We start from the raw sequence: 16,695 nt of genomic DNA on the forward strand, positions 1-16,695 counted from the left end.
TCAGGAGCCTCGCAGAGGACACATGCTGGCACAACACTTCATCTCACGTGTCAACACACCCCTCTGCAACTCTGTAGTCACAGGAGAAGACCGAGGGAGAGAACAGGAAAGAGAGAGAAAGAAAGAGAGAGATGAAGAGACCCGACTCCCCATTCAAAACCCCAAAGCCCTCGAAACTTAACCGCTCTCTTTTAGCTGGTGCGAAGCAAACATTTAGAATATTTCCTGTAAATAGTTAATGTTTCTTTTTACTGTGTCATTCCCTCTTTAGCAGACATCTCATTGTTGCCAGTCAAAGCTTCTCTCTGGTTTGTGTAAAGAAGTGGCCATGTTTATAGTGTTCCCGTTGGCGGGCGAATAAAACGACAGAGCGCCGGCCTCTGTAGTTTTCAAACCATGTTTCCCTTCCAGAATGTCCTCCTCCTCTTCCCCCCTCATGTTCCCTCCTTCATCCCCCACTCTTCATCTTCTGCCTTTTCATTTGCAGAGACAAATGGTGATATTAAGAACCCCAGACAGGCCTATTGTGTGTTGTGCCAACAGCACCACTGATGCCAGCATCCCTACATCCATGCCTGCTTTCTGACAGCCCTGCCCTCCAACAAGAGGCCCCTGGTCCTCTCTCCTCCTCCTCCCTTGTTCCCATCTCTCTCTCTCATCCTCTCCTGTTTCCCTTCCTCCCTGTGCTGTTGGCTGTGATGGCAGTCAGAGGTTCGCCATAGAATGCACCATCTGTTAAACGACAACGCTGCAGGCCATGGTCTCTGCTGCTCTCTCTTCAACTCGCACGCGCACACACACACACACACACACACACAGACGGACACACATTGGCACGCTCTGTGAGGCGTCTGAACTTAAAGCAATCTGTGAGTCTCTCTCTCTTCCTCTCTCTCTCTCCCTCCCTACCTCCCTTTTCTCTTACTTCCTCTGTTTCTCTATGTCCCCTCTTTCCTGCTCTCTGTGTTGGGGATGGGTATAGCTCGGTGGGAGAGGGTTTGACTGCAGATCAAGATGTCCCAGGTTAGAATCCTCCCGTAGGTTTCTTTGGAAGAAACAAATACATTATTTGCGTTATTTATCTCCGACAGTTTTGTAATAACCCTGAAGGTTAAATTATACAATAAAAATAATATACATGTATGAATTTAGAAGGTCCTTTTATCCACCAAAGCAACGCACATTTGAACCTGAAACCTCTTGATCTACAGTCAAATGCTTTACCGCTGAGATACTCCATTAAATATAGACACACAAGCTGAGTCCCATGAGACTCCCAGGGCTTTATCAGGTTGGATCTGTCTCAACAACAAGATCAAAACACAAAAGCCTGTTCTAACCAGTTCTCTCTCTTGCCTGTCTCTCTTACATGTCTCCTTGATGATGTTTCATCTGGTCCTGTGATACTTATCAATTCTCCTCAACAGGTGAGTTCTTCTTTTGAGCACTCTGTGTGGGATTTTGTGTGTGTGTGTGTGCGTGCGTGCGTGCGTGCGTGCGTGCGCCTATCCTCTGCCACCAGTCCTCACAAAGCCCTGCCAAAGGAAGAGATGTTATGCCCTAACGTATCTGACACAGGGAGAATGGCGCTATTCCATTTATGTCCACAATCACATTGGCCCTCTGGAACGATCCCAATCTGTCCCGCTCGTAGAAAGGGATAGAGAAAGGGATGAACGTTGGGATAGAGAGAGGGATGAACGAAGGAGTCGCCAGGAGGGAGAGTGGGTCGACTAGTATTTATTCATCCTGACGCTGATCTGATATCGAGAGACTGATAAACGCTGTCTTATTTTTTACCGCCTTAAAGCCAACTTGTGTTCCGATGCTCGGTCCTGTATATAAAAAGAAGATGTTGGAACCTGGCCCTCATTACAAATGTGCTCCTATTCCTTTCCGTTTGTACACCCACCTTCGCAAGTCTGTGTGTGTGCGCGTGCGTCTGAGCATGCACGTGTTGGAATCATTTCTCATGACGTGCCACGTGCCCCTAGCTTATTTATTTGTGGTCTCCTACTGTACCGTGGGTCAGCCTGTGGCATCAGCTTGCAGCTAAATCAGAGCAGTTGTAGAAAGCTGTTACTCGTCCATCCTCCACATCCACCGACAGTCTTGTAGCTGCTGTATAAACACACCAAGACATGATGAGCTGGACCCAGAGGGTGGTCATCGGCTGGGTTAGCATGCTATGGTGCATTAACCATACAGGAACCAGAGTTTCTCACTGTAAACCTCTCACACACGCTCACAGACTAACACACGCACACAAAGCCCACCATCAGCCTCATTCACACCTTCACAGGTCAGCGCTCCTCACTGACATTTTACACTGATGCAGCCCTTTGGCCCACCACCCACCCCACACACACGCACTACCACCTTGCCAGACTGCTTTTGGAAAAGCTTCTGCCAATATGTGTGTTTAACTCAAAGGTTCATGAGGTTTGGTACTGTGTTAGGGCAAACATCTAGAAAAGACATACTGCCATGATCCTTTATTTGCTTTATCCTAGCTTGCTAAAATGTGATTTGAGGAACTGGTAAAAGCTTTGTTAGTAAGTGTGTGTGCAAGCGTGTCTGTGTGTGTGTGTGTATGTGTGCGCGGGTATGCGTGTATGTCTAAGCTCATCCCCAAATACTCTCTATACATTCCGACAGTGCTTGCATCAATGAGCACAGTGTTTAATGGGGGTACTGTCCCGCAGTAAACAGTTTGTGATAGGTATGCATGTGCACTGCGTGCGTAGAGTGTGTGTGTTTTCGCTCAACTGTGTGTACATGTTGAATCAATTCCATTTTGTGTGGGCGCGAGAGTTGAATAAAAATAGACATTGATGCCTTTTGGGGCCTAATTAGCACCAAATGCCAATGCTTATTTTGACGTGCACATTAACACTGCAAGAAAGGCATGTAGAGGCAATGAATAAAGGATAACATCGAATATGAATAATGCAATCTCCTCCAAGACATGAAAATCACATAGGTGCCGTAAGATCGCTGTATATTCAATCCAATTTGGCAAAGCCATACTAGGTCATGTCGAAAAGGGACAACTTTCTTCACCCTCCTTTTCCATATCAACATGCCGCTGTGCAAACAAGCACTGATACACTTGTGTATCTCTCCAAGTCCTGGCACAGTATATGGCAACAACAGGATTTGTGACAGGACACTCCAATCATATCACTATCCATCTGGATGAAGACTGGGGATCAAGCCCAAAGCCCCTGACTAGCATGGGAAAAGCTCTATCAACAAACCAGCCACTAACCAACCAGTGGATTTTCTGACATGTATTAAGTTTTGCCCCATACACACTATCCATCCTCTCTGTGCGTGTACTGTGACCCCCAGTACACAGAACAAGCATGTATGCACGCGCACACACTATGTAGGCCTAGATTAAAGACTCTTTCTGGCACCGACAGTGGTGTTCGTGTGTGTGTGTGTGTGAGGGGTAAAAAAAAACAATGATGTGGAGAATGAATAAGAGAATATTGACCCTCGTAAAGCACTGTAATATAAAACGAAGCTGGTTTCCAAACACCCACATGCTGTCATAAGTCACCATCAGCAGGACACACACACAGGCACACACACACAGGCACAAGCGCTGTCATGGTGTGATTTAGATCCCCATCCCAGTATGAGGGGGTGTTTATTATGCGGCGCCAGCCCCCAAAGGAAGGACAGCGAGGCCGTCCAGTCGATACGTCGCACAGGAAGCTGCCTTAATTAATTTGTTAAGCATCGGCCTGCGCCTGCATCCGACGTCCCTCCCTCACCCCCCTGTCACGGGACGCTAAACACCTTTCTCGCGACGTCTTTGAAGACGGATTCGTCACGGTGAGGAACCGGTCTCGGCTTGCGGCGAGGTCAGCTGAGAGGCGTAGTCCTGCCTCAGGACGAGGCCCCGGTGGCGACGATACGGACCCGTCTTGGGCTCTCTTACCTCTACCTGCATGAGCCTGTGGATCTGTGTGTGTGTGTCACAGGTGTCACGGCGTTGCTTGTCAGTGTCACTTCCTCTGTCACTTGCCCACTCGATCGGGGTTCGATCTCTGGTCATCTGACTCACGCACGCAAACGACACAGCTGCGCCCGTGAAAGGTTTGCATCCGGATGGATAGCGCTGATGGGGTGGTATTCATACTGAGGAGGGAGTGGAGCCAGTTCAACGGGGTTGCATATGCATGTCACAGCAGGTTTTGGTCTGCGGAATGTTGTTTAGCTAGCGGGCTAGCTGTGGTGCTCAGCTGTGCTGCTGGTCTGGTCCAGCCAGACCTGCTGTTCCTCTGGAAAGTGTCAACGCTATGACCTTTAGTCTGGCCCTTGTTGACCTTGTTCATCCGAGTCACCCACATTGTGCCACTGGGAATGGCGGTGCATAGAAACAGCACTCACACACATTTAGAATACTGTGCGCTTGTGCATGTCTGTGAGTGTGTGCATGCGTGCCTTTTACTCTACAGTCTGACGAGCTGTCATTATTTAAAATCTAAGTCTTACATTTTTCACATAAACAATCCTTCACTATGTTTGTGCCTCACTCATGCACACACGCACACAGATGCAGAGCTCGGTAAAAGGAGGATCAAACCTAACAAGTGTATTCATTTACCAAGATACTGCATGGATCTGTGCCCCCCTCCCGATCCCTGACCATATGCACACACACACACACACACACACACACACTTCCTGGCACAATCTGACTTTGAAATAACGTAATCTCCCTCTTTATATTTACATTTTAGTCATTTAGCAGACTCTTATCCAGAGCAACTTACAGTAAGTACAGGGACATTCCCCCGAGGAAAGTAGGGTGAAGCGCCTTGCCCAAGGACACAACGTCATATGCGCGGCCTGAATCGAACTGGCAACCTTCTGATTAATAGCCCGATTCCCTCACCGCTCAGCCGTCTGACTCCCTCTTTAGCCTCTCTTGATCTGATACAAGACCCAGCGGAGGACTCTGCCCAAGTCCTCCCACACCTCGCTCCCCATCCCCACTCAAGCACCGTGTTCATAATAGATGACTCCATGTTAATGTAGGCTAGAACGTGTCTCCACACACACCGTCAGTGACGACGGCACATACTGAGGGTGAAAGACCTTACCTAAGGCTTCTTTCATAGTCAGGGTTGCTATGCAGGGAGATGGAGGAAGAGGTGGACATAGGAGTAGAAGACAAGAGAGAAAGTAGATGGAGTTAGGCCGGAGGCAAAATGGTTGAGTCTTTGCCCTCCGGCCTAACTCAACCTACTTTTCTAATAGTCTATACTCCTCTGTCACCCCTTCCTCTATTCTACCCTTGCTTCGAAACAGAATGAAACAAAATCAATAGCGGTGCCAACGCTAGCTTCCGTGTCGGTAGTCATTGAATATTTATACCAATAAAACCGGGCCGTCTAAAAATAAGCCCCAGCCTGTCTCTCCATTGGAGAAGGCAAGACGATTTCAGCCCATTTTGAGCAAAGGCAGGATAACGAAGATGAAAGAATAAGTAAATTATGCCATCGTCACTCCTCAACTACAATTTTAACCCTTTATTGTATATTTCCATCCATAACCCTGTACTAGATCTTTTCCTCTATACCCCTCTACTGAATCCCTCCAACTCCGCCCATGTACTGAATCTCCCTATCTCTACCCCTTTACTGTATCTCTCCATCTCCTCCTCCCACCTTTCCTCAGGGCAGGAATTCGTACCGTCAGAGGCGGTTTGCACACAGATGTCATGGTGGGCAATGATTCATGGTCATCTTAGGCCCTCAAAGTGGGCCCGCCCGCTCCAGATATCATGAATATGAAACAAGTCTCAAATGGCTAACTCGGCTGTTGTTTTCTATTTGTTTTCTCCCCTCTGAGAAAAGTCTTCCTCTAACATCTAATGACAGTATATTCTGTCAGCGTTGTGGCCACAACTCTGTTTGCTTGTTCTGTGATGCACCGCCATGTGGCACCCATTGCGCTCTCTGGGCTGTTTCAGATAAGATAGGATTTTCCCGCCCAAAACCATCTCCTACTCAATATGGAAACGTTTGTCTTGTGTGTTTTTTATCCTGTCCAAACTCACTAACTTACCCAAATTCAGTAACCTTCAGGTTACTTTTTAAGCATCCACAAGCTTCTTGTCAAAGGGGATTCCCATCATCAGTGTAATGCAGTCCTTGTTTTGTATTTAGATGTACGTGTTACCACCATCAAGAAGAGTTGGCTTTTCTAGTCAGTCAGAGTCCCAGTTCTACACCTGTAACCAGACAAACACTCACACAAAGAGTGTTCAATTAGAGTGGGGGGCTGTGGGGGTCCTGAACCCCACATTAGAGTGATGGGACCCCGCCATGACAGAACTATGGGGGTGTGGGGTGTGGAGTGACCTCCATCACACACCCATAAAAGCCCCCTCTAGGCAAACAGCTCTGTGAATATGATTATAGAGCATTTTTCCCAAGTTGAGTGATTGCAAGATCAGACAGAACAGGCATTTTAGAGAAATTATTATTTTTTTTTCTTTCTTTTGAGCTCAGGGTGACCACCAGCCTGTGTGTGTGTGTGTGTGTGTGTGTGTGTGTGTGTGTGTGTGTGTGTGTGTGTGTGTGTGTGTGTGTGTGTGTGTGTGTGTGTGTGTGTGTGTGTGTGGAATTCTACGTGTAAGATTCTGCATTACTGGAGCACTGAGGTTGCAGCTGATACTGTAGCAGTCTGCCCAGGTGAGCAGAAAGACTGCACAGGATGGGATGTGCTACTCCTACACAACACCTAGACTGTCATCTAGAGAGCTCCAGAGCACACGGCTTATTTTCTAGTTCCTTGTAGTAACATAGGGCACTAATAGTTTACATGCACACACCCACACGCACAATCTTAAAAAACAATGTAACCCCACACCTACATACACACGTTGCCCTGAGGGCTGAGCTTAGCATATTTGCTTCTTGTTTGTCTCTCTCTAACTCACACACACACTCTCTCTCTCTCTCTCTCTCTCTCTCTCTCTCTCTCTCTCTCTCTCTCTCTCTCTCTCTCCTCTTTCTCTGCTGCTCCAGACACTAGAGAGCACCCTGCACCTTCTTTCTGCAGCCTCTATGCTTATCCCTCTATCTCCCCCCCCCCCCCTCTCTCTCGGTTTCCCTCTCTCCAGCAGTGCGTACAAGTCGAACGATGCAGGAGACACACACACACTCACGACCATCTGGACAGGAAAGCACACACAATGAACAACCAGAGTAGAACTATGCATGTGTTTTCCCAAAAATAGCCTTGTATTGAAAGATCAGGTTAGACATTACACGCAAAAACACAGTGAGGGAACAGCCGTACGCGCAGCTGTCTCTTTAAGAATGAAAAAGCCTGTGTATCAATTCTCCACCCAGTCTAGTTCAGTTTTGTGATTCGAATGTGCAGGGCTAAGGCATGTCGGATACATGTTGCTTGGTGAAAAGAGAGGCAGAGGTCTTGCGTGACAGCCGAAGGGCTGGTGACAGCAGCGGGGGTTGAGGAAGGAGAGGGGGCGGGGGCTTGGGGTTGGCTTCCAATCTTTTAACCCTCTGCATTGTTTATTCGGAATGGCACACAAATGATGATTTGATCAAGTGAACAGAAGCCATCCTATTAAATAGCATGAGATCAATTGAATCTATTCAGGGAGAGAACTCAGGGGAGGAGAGTGAGTTGGGGGAGGGGGGAGCAGGAGGAGAAGCAACCACAACATACATAACGAGCCAGCGCAGTGAGTCAATGAATACCCAGCATACATGGCAATCAAAATAGAGGGGAGGGATCTGAAATTACGGTTTGGAGGGGAATTAACTTTAATGAGGGGAAGATATTCCTCTGACCCCTTTTATATATCGTTTTGTGAGAGACACTGCGGAGGCACGCAGGCAGACAACGCTTGCTCCTCTACTGGCACCAAAAATTCAAACCTTCCTGTTCCATTTCTGTCCAGGGCTTTTTTTCTTCCTTTTATACACACAGAGCTCTTAGCTGTGAATAGCAATTCATTTATTTAAACATTGTTTTTTTTGTAGTTTACAAAAGAAATAGGATAGCATGTTGCATTATTTTTTTCTCCACTCTTGCATTTCTGCTTTTTAAACATATTTTACACAGACTTATTATCTTTTTAAATGTTTTAAATCCAACATCATATTTTTTTCTTTCCCCCCCAATATTGTTTCGACCTTTGTCGTTTACCACAGTAAAAATGGTGTATTTTCGCATTGTGTCCACAATAGTCTTTCCGTAGAACAATATCAGATTAGCCTGAAGTAGAAAGACACATTAAAGCTCAAATATCCACCGGTGGTGAGAGAGAAGCCTCCGTGATAGTAACATATTCCTCTTGGTGTTTCTGAACAAAGTCAACAGGTCCAAGAGTCCCCATACACCTAGGTCCCCATAGAGATAGGTTCCTGTTGAGTCCTCCAGGCCCCTTTAATTCAGCAGTAAATCCAGCATTTCAAGTCTTCCCCCTCCCTCCCTCCTCTTCCTCCCCCTCCTTCTTTGCGGAGGCAAGCAGCACAGTGAGATGCAGCGTGAACAGTGTTCAAGGATCCCTTTTGTCAATCCGACAGTCTCATTAACAACTCCCCTTGCCAAATATATCCAAAGACAGGCGCTCTCGCTCTATATCCACAGGAGCACACGTAAACACACACTCTGGATGGACGGGATAGGAGGGGAGGGGGGGGGGGGGGGGAGAGGGGTGTCACGCATCACACCTCGCACTCGCGCGACGGCTGCTGCTGGCAGGTGCAGGAACCGTATTCATTGATGATGACCAGGGCGCCCTCGATGTGATTGGGCTTGTAGTCGACGTAGTACTCCGGCGTGGACATGGTGGCCATCTGCTGCATGCTCTGCTTCTGCTTCTGCTTACGGCGCTGGCTGCTGAAGCACTGGCGGAGCTGCCTCACCCCGGCCGGAAAGCACTTCCAGGCCACGTACAGCATGAGCACCACGATGAGGAAGGAGAAGATGAGCGCCATGGTGCCCGTCACCACCTTGTGGATCTGCATGGTGCTCTCCAAGTCGTCGTGGCTCATCGTCACCGTGAAGGAGCCGGTCGCCACCTCGCCGCCCTCGGCCTGCAGGTCGTACGGGTTGGCCGTGGCCAGGCCCAGGAACACCGAGGAGCCCCCGCCGCGGGCCCTGTCCCTCGTGGTGGCGTACATGCCGGCCGTGGTCGCGTCCGGCGGCGGGTCCTCGCACAGCTGGAAGGCGTAGACGGCATCGAGCACGTCCTCGCCCTGGGCGATGTCCGGGCTGGAGCACAGCAGCGAGCTGTCCCGCTGGCCCCGGAAGGTGCTCAGCCACGTGGCCAGGGCGCACACGTTGCGGCTGCACTCCCACTCGTTCCCCACCAGGGTGATGCTGGACAGGGACGCCCACGAGTCCAGGATGCGCTGGTCCACCGACGACAGCTTGTTGGAGTCCAGGTTGAGGGTCTTGAGGTTGGGCACGCTCTCGAAAACGTGAGGCTCGATGTATTCGATCTCGTTGGCCGACAGGTCGATCTTCTCCAGGAAGTGCCAGGTCCAGTCCAGGGTGCTGACCACGACGGTGGCCCGGTTGTTGCGCATGTACAGAGTCCTCAGGGAGATGAGGCGTGGAAAGTGGGCCAGGTTGACTTTGACCAGCTCGTTGTGCTCCAGATGTAGCTCTGTCAGCTTGAAGAGCCCGGCGAAGGAGTTCCTGGCCAAGCTCTGGAGCTGGTTGTACCCCAGGTCCAAGAACTGTAGGCTCCGACAGTCCTGAAAGATCCGCACGGGCACAAATTTCAGGGCGTTGTAGCGCAACTGCAAATTGGTGAGCTTTCTCAGGCCATGGAACAGGTCTGGCTCCAGGGCCTGCAGCCTGTTGTAGGACAGGTCCAGCATGCGCAGGTTGGGGAGGGGCCTGAATGTACCATTTGGCACGCTCTCAATGCGATTGTTGCTCAGGTCCAGCTCCTTGACCCGCCTGAGCCGGTCGAAGGCGCCCTCCTCCACGATGTCGATGTTGTTATGATCCAGGTAGAGCCAGGTGAGCTGCGACAGGCCAGCAAATTGGCCTTCGCGAAGCTCAGTCAGGTTGTTCTCGCGCATCGACAGGCCCATGGCGCTGCTCAGGTTGCGGGGGATGTCCGTCAGGTTGAGCCCCTCGCAGTAGAGCAGCTTGCTGTCGCACCGGCACAGCCTGGGACAGACCCCCTCCACCAGGGGGGCCATTTTGAGAAAGATCCCCAGAGAGCACAGTATCAAACCAGGGGGCTTTCTCAGGGGCCACTTCAAGTACAAACCAATCAGGAGGAAATCCATTAGCATGAATATCCAGTGATGACGCAGAGAAAATGTCCATTGAATAGATCCGGATATTATTTTGTCATGTTTCACATGATCATTTGTAAACTCTCCCAGGGTGAAACACTCAATTGTTTCGCTTGGCCTTTTCCGATTGTTTTGTATTGAGAAAGGCGTTTGAGTGATGGGGGCAGGGATGGGGGGGGGGCAGGGACGGGGTTTTCAAAGGTATTTACTTATGGAATCCGGAATCCGGTCTCGTCAAAAAGAAAACGCAGGAGGATAAAGGGCAAGTCACTTTGCTCATGTTAGATCTAAGGGGGCAAGAGGAGACCAGAGGGGGTAAAAAAAAAAGCTTTCTTCACACAGCGATCGCATATGAAAGGATTCCTACTCACCCGCCATCCAGAGGCTGACAACCCTATTCAACGTCTTCCTTTGTGCCCCCCAATACTAATTATGTGGGAATCTAAAACCCCAGTGTGGTAGAAATTCGCTCCCCCCTCCCCTCTCCCTTTTCAGCGGACACCAGATCCTTGGCAGCCTTACAATGTCTTAGTTCTCCGCGAGTGAAAGAGCCAGAAAGAGAAGGAATCCAAGTAGCTTTCAGCGTGCCGCGAGGAAGTGCTTTCTCCCTCGGCTGCATGCATGAGTACCGTCCTCTCCACGGCAAGTCTCCACAGTCTGCTGCTGCGATGATCAGAGGAGAGGACTAGGAAAAGGAAGAAGGGGGGAAAAAAAACTGATATTTTTTCACCCCCCTTTCTTGTTAAAGACAATTGCTGTCAACACAAACTAACGGCTGTCGCTTGAAACGGCTGCTGACCTGCGTGGCATAAATCCCGTCACCCAGGTCGTTATCTCTCAGTGACCAGTGTTCAAAGAAAATATGCACTGAAAGAGAGGATGCGTCTTCCCTCTCTCTCTCTTTTCATCTCTCCTCCTCCTCCTCCCTCTCTCTTTCTCTTTCTCTCAGTTCGCCTAGTATCCCTCGTTCCGTGTCTGCCGCGGCTCTGGTAATGAGTCCCAGTCCTGTGCACGGGTGTCACGTCCCGGGTGCCTAGGTGTCTCCTGCCAGGGCTGTGTGCTCCGTAGCACCGCTGGTCCACGCTGAGGAATCCGTCTGGTGTCTATGCAGTGAGAGGTGGAGGGAGAGGGGGGGTCGGCGGCGGCGGTGAGCTCGTGGAGGAGAGGAGCGTTCGATCTCTCGCTGCAGACTAGTGCACTGGCAGAGCGTGCAGAAGCACCTTCTGTTCACTGAGTGTCGTAAGCCACTCACAATTCAGACTAGCCCCGCACTCTCTCTCTCTGCCTTGCTCGCTTGCTCCCTCTCTCTCTCTCTCTCTCTTTCTTTCTCTCTCTCTCTCTCTCTCTCTCTCTCTCTCTCTCTCTCTCTCTCTCTCTCTCTCTCTCTCTCTCTCTCTCTCTCTCTCTCTCTCTCTCTCTCTCTCTCTCTCTCTCTCCCTCCCTCTCAACATTTTCTTGTCTGAGACATTTCCATATTCAAAAGGGGGTGGGCCTAAACTAGAGACTTTAATGGAAGCTCTCTCTCTCTCTCTCTCTTTCTCTCTCTCTCTCTCTCTCAGTATCCCTCTTTCTTTCTCTCGCTCTCTTTCTCTTTTTAGCATTCTCTCATTTTCTCTCCCTTTTTCTAGCTCTCACTCTCAATCTTTCCCCTTCCGTTTGCTCCAACCCTCCTTCTGTGTAATGAATTGAAACAAGCCATCTATCTGCCGTTTCTTCTCCTTGTTGCTGTTAGAATCCGGCTCCCTCAGCACCACAGATTAATATTCCTGTAATGACGGAGGAGGGGGGGGGGGGGTGTTCTAGATTCTCACTATCCCTCCAGCTGACTAACTGGAGCAGAGCTGGTGCATGAGAAGAAGGGTGTGTGTGTGTGTGTGTTTGGGAGGAGGAGGTGGGGGGCTGGAACACAGGATGATACATAACTCATGTGCCTCGTGTGTTCACAACGAATGCTGCAATTATCATTCTTCAGAAGCAGCATCCCTATCATTTGATTTGCTGCTCTACCATTATTATTCTGTGTTTGAAACAAATAAATAATAATAATACAATATATTTAGTCCAGCATGTACACATGCGGCATGTATATATGTATTTACTATACTCATGTATAAACTTATGTTCGCAGTTTGGCCATCTGTTATAGGAAGATTAAATTGCCGGGATCAACCCACCCACTTGTCATTGTCTAAAATGGCTTGTGATCAGTGAGTGGTATTGTACTCTAGAACAACCCTCCGCGTCGATTTTTTGATCATTTGACGCTCGGTAAACGTACACATCTTCAGTCTTCATTTGTCCTCACAGGCAATCTGATCAGACTTCCTCCCTGATTTACTTTACTACGCTCATTTGAAGGCTGACTGTCCAGTCTGCATACAGATACTGTTTGTCCCAGTCCGGCCCACAGGTGGTGGCTGATGTGGTATTCCCCTCATGACGCTCTGAGACTCCTGTGTCGAGGGACGTTGTACTCTAAGCCCCGTCGTCTCCTGCTCGTTAATGCCCTGAGGACAGCCAGCTGTGACCGTTGCTAACACGACACTAAACATGCCCCATCACACCCTCCCTCCCTCCTTCCCTCTCTCTCTCTCTCTCTCTCTCTCTCTCTCTCTCTCTCTCTCTCTCTCTCTCTCTCTCCCTCTCTCTCTCTCCTCTCTCTCTCTCTCTCTCTCTCCCTCCCTCTGTTCTCCTGGTTTTCCTCTTCACTCTGTCTTATTTGTTTCTCAGTTTGGACGGTCTCTTACAGGGGGTGCCGTCATCTGAGTGGCTAGTGTGCCCTGCCCTGCTCAGTATCCTGTGAAATGGCTCTTAATTGGCCGGCGAGGTTGAGGGAACTTGTGGGGGGGGTTTCTCTTCTCTGGTTTCAGCAACCGACTTTGGCATGAGGCCCTTTAATAGCAGCAACATTCTTTTCGTCCTGTACTTAATAGAAACCGTTCTGTTGAAATCCATTCCACTTTCTACATTCTAAATGGCAAATTGACCATCTATGTTATATACTGTTCATACTGTTGGGTCCAATAATGGTCTTGAGTTACAGGATGCAATAGTAATATCATTCAAAGTTTATTCATGCATTGAGAGAAGGTTCACAGCCGCAGTGCAATATCAGTTCTCTGCCCAAAGGCAGTCCTACAAAACAGACAAAAAATAGATGCTTAGATTACAAAAATATCGATTAACCATTGGCTAACTGGTTCCAATTGGTTAGACTCCATCAAGATTGCATTCCTGGTCTAGAGGAAGGGGGAGACTTGTCTCTCAGATTAGATACCTACAGTATATAAACAAACACAGGGAGTAAAGAGTTCAAGATTTCAAAGATAATTTATAATAAATATTGTTTAAGATTATTTATATTTTAGTATATAGAAGTTAAAGATTGTAAACAGTATACACATATACACATTACATATTTTGCATGCATGCAAATATTGTTTTGTTTTGTTGTTTCTTATCTCAGTTGAAGGACACGATGCATTACGAGCCAAAGTTTGAAGAAAGAAACGTCCATGATGGCATATGTGTGTCTCTCTTCTCTCCTCCTCTGTTGTAACATGGGGATGCTCTGTTGAAACACCCACACACAATCACCCTCACACGCACAATCACCCACGCACCCTCACACGCACAATCACCCACGCACCCTCACACGCACAATCACCCACGCACCCTCACACACACAATCACCCACGCACCCTCACACACACAATCACCCACGCACCCTCACACACACAATCGCCCACACACACTCCCGCCTGGCCATAATGGAAGGCTGCACCATCAGCTAATGACTTGGTATGCTGTAAGGACTTGACACAGCATACAGGAGACAGGAGGACCCAGGCCATGGGTTTGACAGCCTTTTGAAGAGGCTGGGCTGGAGAGATGGAAGACAGACACACACTGGCTGTAAGCCCACAGCATAGGAGGGTGTAGGTAGAAGTCTTGTGAACACCATAACCTTCATTTGTTCCTTCAGACCACATCACTGCTTCTCAGAGACCAGAGGGGGCCGTATATTGTACCCTTCCTTCTGTCCAGTATTCACATTTGAAGAAAAAATAATCATTTTGCTGCAGCTGGGCCTTTATGCAAAACCAGGAAGGAGAGACTTTCAGAACAGGGAGAGATTACGCCAGTGCAGAACCAATCAAAACCAATGGAGTGAAATGGTCATGTGGCCTGCTCCTAAAAGTTTGGAGTCTTTCTCTGTAAGTCAGGCATCCCCAGTCTACCTTCCCTCCCCATGGCTTCAAATCAGTCCCTCACTTTCCCACTATCAGCCTGGCCCAGAGTATCTCTTAGGGACAGCCCCTTTTCCCATCCCCAGCCAATGACTACCCATGGTCGGGTCAGCATTAGGACATACTCTGCTTTTTGGGAAGAAAACTGCCATGTTTCTTGACAAACGGCAGAGCTCCTAAATATGCACTTCCTGTCTTTGTCACAGTGTTCTGCTCAACTACACTCTGCGAAGAAAAGGGAAATGGCTCTCTGGCTTCCATGAAATTCATCTTAATATTCCCTCCAAAGTTAATGGCGGGTAGCTAGCGCCCGTTGCCTGGCTAATAAATGACAACACAGAGCGGGGGGGAGTCCGGGCAAGCAAGTTTGTAACGAGTCATAATTATTTGAGACCTTCTTGTTTACTTTTAATATGCCTAATCAATAGCCTATTATGTTGTTTATTTTTCTGCAACATTAGGTTTTTAACTCCAAGATCTTGGATGTCAGAAGTGTTCCGCCATACTCTCGGCTAATTGGCAAACCTCTCTCTCTCTCTCTCTCTCTCTCTCTCTCTCTCTCTCTCTCTCTCTCTCTCTCTCTCTCTCTCTCTCTCTCTCTCTCTCTCTCTCTCTCTCTCTCTCTCTCTCTCTCTCTCTCTCTCTCTCAGGCTCCACACTCAAGTGACTGCAACATCAACCCTGCAGCCATTGATGTGCTCTCCACTTGTTCTGATAGGGCATGTTCATCTCCATTACATATGGTCGCTGTATTGTGTCACCAGACAGGTGGTCGGAGTGCATGGCTCTCTCTCTCACGGCTAAGGGGTGAAAGTTACAATTAGAATGGGTTTGGATGACAGTTTACTGACATGCACAGCGCATATTAGCTCCTGGTGGCTCACTGTGATTAGGCATTATTCCTGCTGTGTGCCTTGTGCTCACTACATTGTGGTTCAGATCCCATTCAGCCTAAGGAAGTAAGACTTCCATCCTGCAGTGATGCGCTGTGCGTACTGTACGTTGAATATGTCGTATGGGATGCGGGTTTGAATAAAGGCCAAATAAATGATTAAATGTAATGGACTTTGCTCCTGGTACTTCACATGTGACTAGCTTGTTACAGTAGCCATGTGGAGTAGGAGGGAGAGCACTGATCAGGTGTTGGGGAACTGTGATCAGTTTTTGGACAGAGAAAGCCTGTGTCACACGTGGTCAAGCGAGTTCTACATTTCCACGGTATCTCACGTTGCTCTGTGTCCTTTTCCAACGTGCACCGGCCGTTAGGCTACAGCTGTTGCTGCTCCACCTCCCCGCATGGGCAAGTATCAAATCATTCTGTCTTTTCCTGAAGGCTTTTGATTTCACAGCAATATGGAGAATGATCCGCTCTGTCTCATACCCTGGCCATGACGGCGCTACAATTCACAACACTGTTGTGCTGGAATTATAAGTGCCTGAAAGAATTTTGGCAATTATCCAACAGTGGCCCAGGTTAATCGCTCTCTCATAGCTAATTTGTCTTTTGCTAGGCAAGAGAGCAGCCATTCGTTTTGTTTACTTCTAAGAATGTACCTGGCCTTTTCACCTTCTCTGTAATCTGAGTACTTTGCTTTCGAATCTCGTAGTCGTTTTCTAGCAGGGTTTCTGTGGAAGATCACCTGGGCTCGCAACTAAATTTCTTCCTCACTGTCTCAGTAGCGTCCAGAAGTGCACAATTCACTGTCACCAAACTGAACTTGACCTGTCCCAAAGTGTACATTCTTGTGTTTTTGCATTTTGACATTCTAACATGGGACTAGGTTATTTGCAACACTTTTTAATTAATCCATAAAGTCGTGGGGCTCAAATCAAAGTTTGAATTTCAATGTGAATACATGCACAATAGAATACACAATTGTTTTGCTTGTTTTGTGGTTTCTAAAGGTTTCAAAAATTAATTTGACCTTTATAAAGTTTCAAAAGGTTAAAAAAGTATTTTTGAAAAAAAGGTTGTCTACGTCTAAGTCTGTCTCGGTCTGTCTGTCTCTCCCTCCACTTCATTTTCTACTATCTTATTTCCTGTGCATCCCTCTTCCCAACTCTTCCTTTCCCTCTCTTCCTTGCCTGGTGGGCAGCAGTGTCGCCCTATCGATTGTGGTTTCTCAGTC

The 16,695-nt window shown here is 48.3% G+C and overlaps 1 protein-coding gene across 1 annotated transcript; it reads right to left on the reverse strand.

The window, feature by feature from the left end:
* Positions 1-7,247: 7,247 nt before the first annotated feature.
* lrrtm1 (leucine rich repeat transmembrane neuronal 1) lies at positions 7,248-11,564 on the reverse strand. The gene has a single exon (XM_062477339.1). It carries the CDS (start codon positions 10,311-10,313, stop codon positions 8,724-8,726), a length of 1,590 nt encoding a protein of 529 aa, XP_062333323.1. The 5' UTR covers positions 10,314-11,564; the 3' UTR covers positions 7,248-8,723.
* Between the last annotated feature and the right edge of the window lie 5,131 nt (positions 11,565-16,695).

Source organism: Osmerus eperlanus, chromosome 14, assembly GCF_963692335.1.
Source record: "Osmerus eperlanus chromosome 14, fOsmEpe2.1, whole genome shotgun sequence".
Taxonomy (NCBI): domain Eukaryota; kingdom Metazoa; phylum Chordata; class Actinopteri; order Osmeriformes; family Osmeridae; genus Osmerus; species Osmerus eperlanus.

Excerpts from the sequence above, each read along its gene's own strand:
- lrrtm1 (XM_062477339.1), bottom strand. The coding sequence starts at position 10,313 with ATGCTAATGGATTTCCTCCTGATTGGTTTGTACTTGAAGTGGCCCCTG.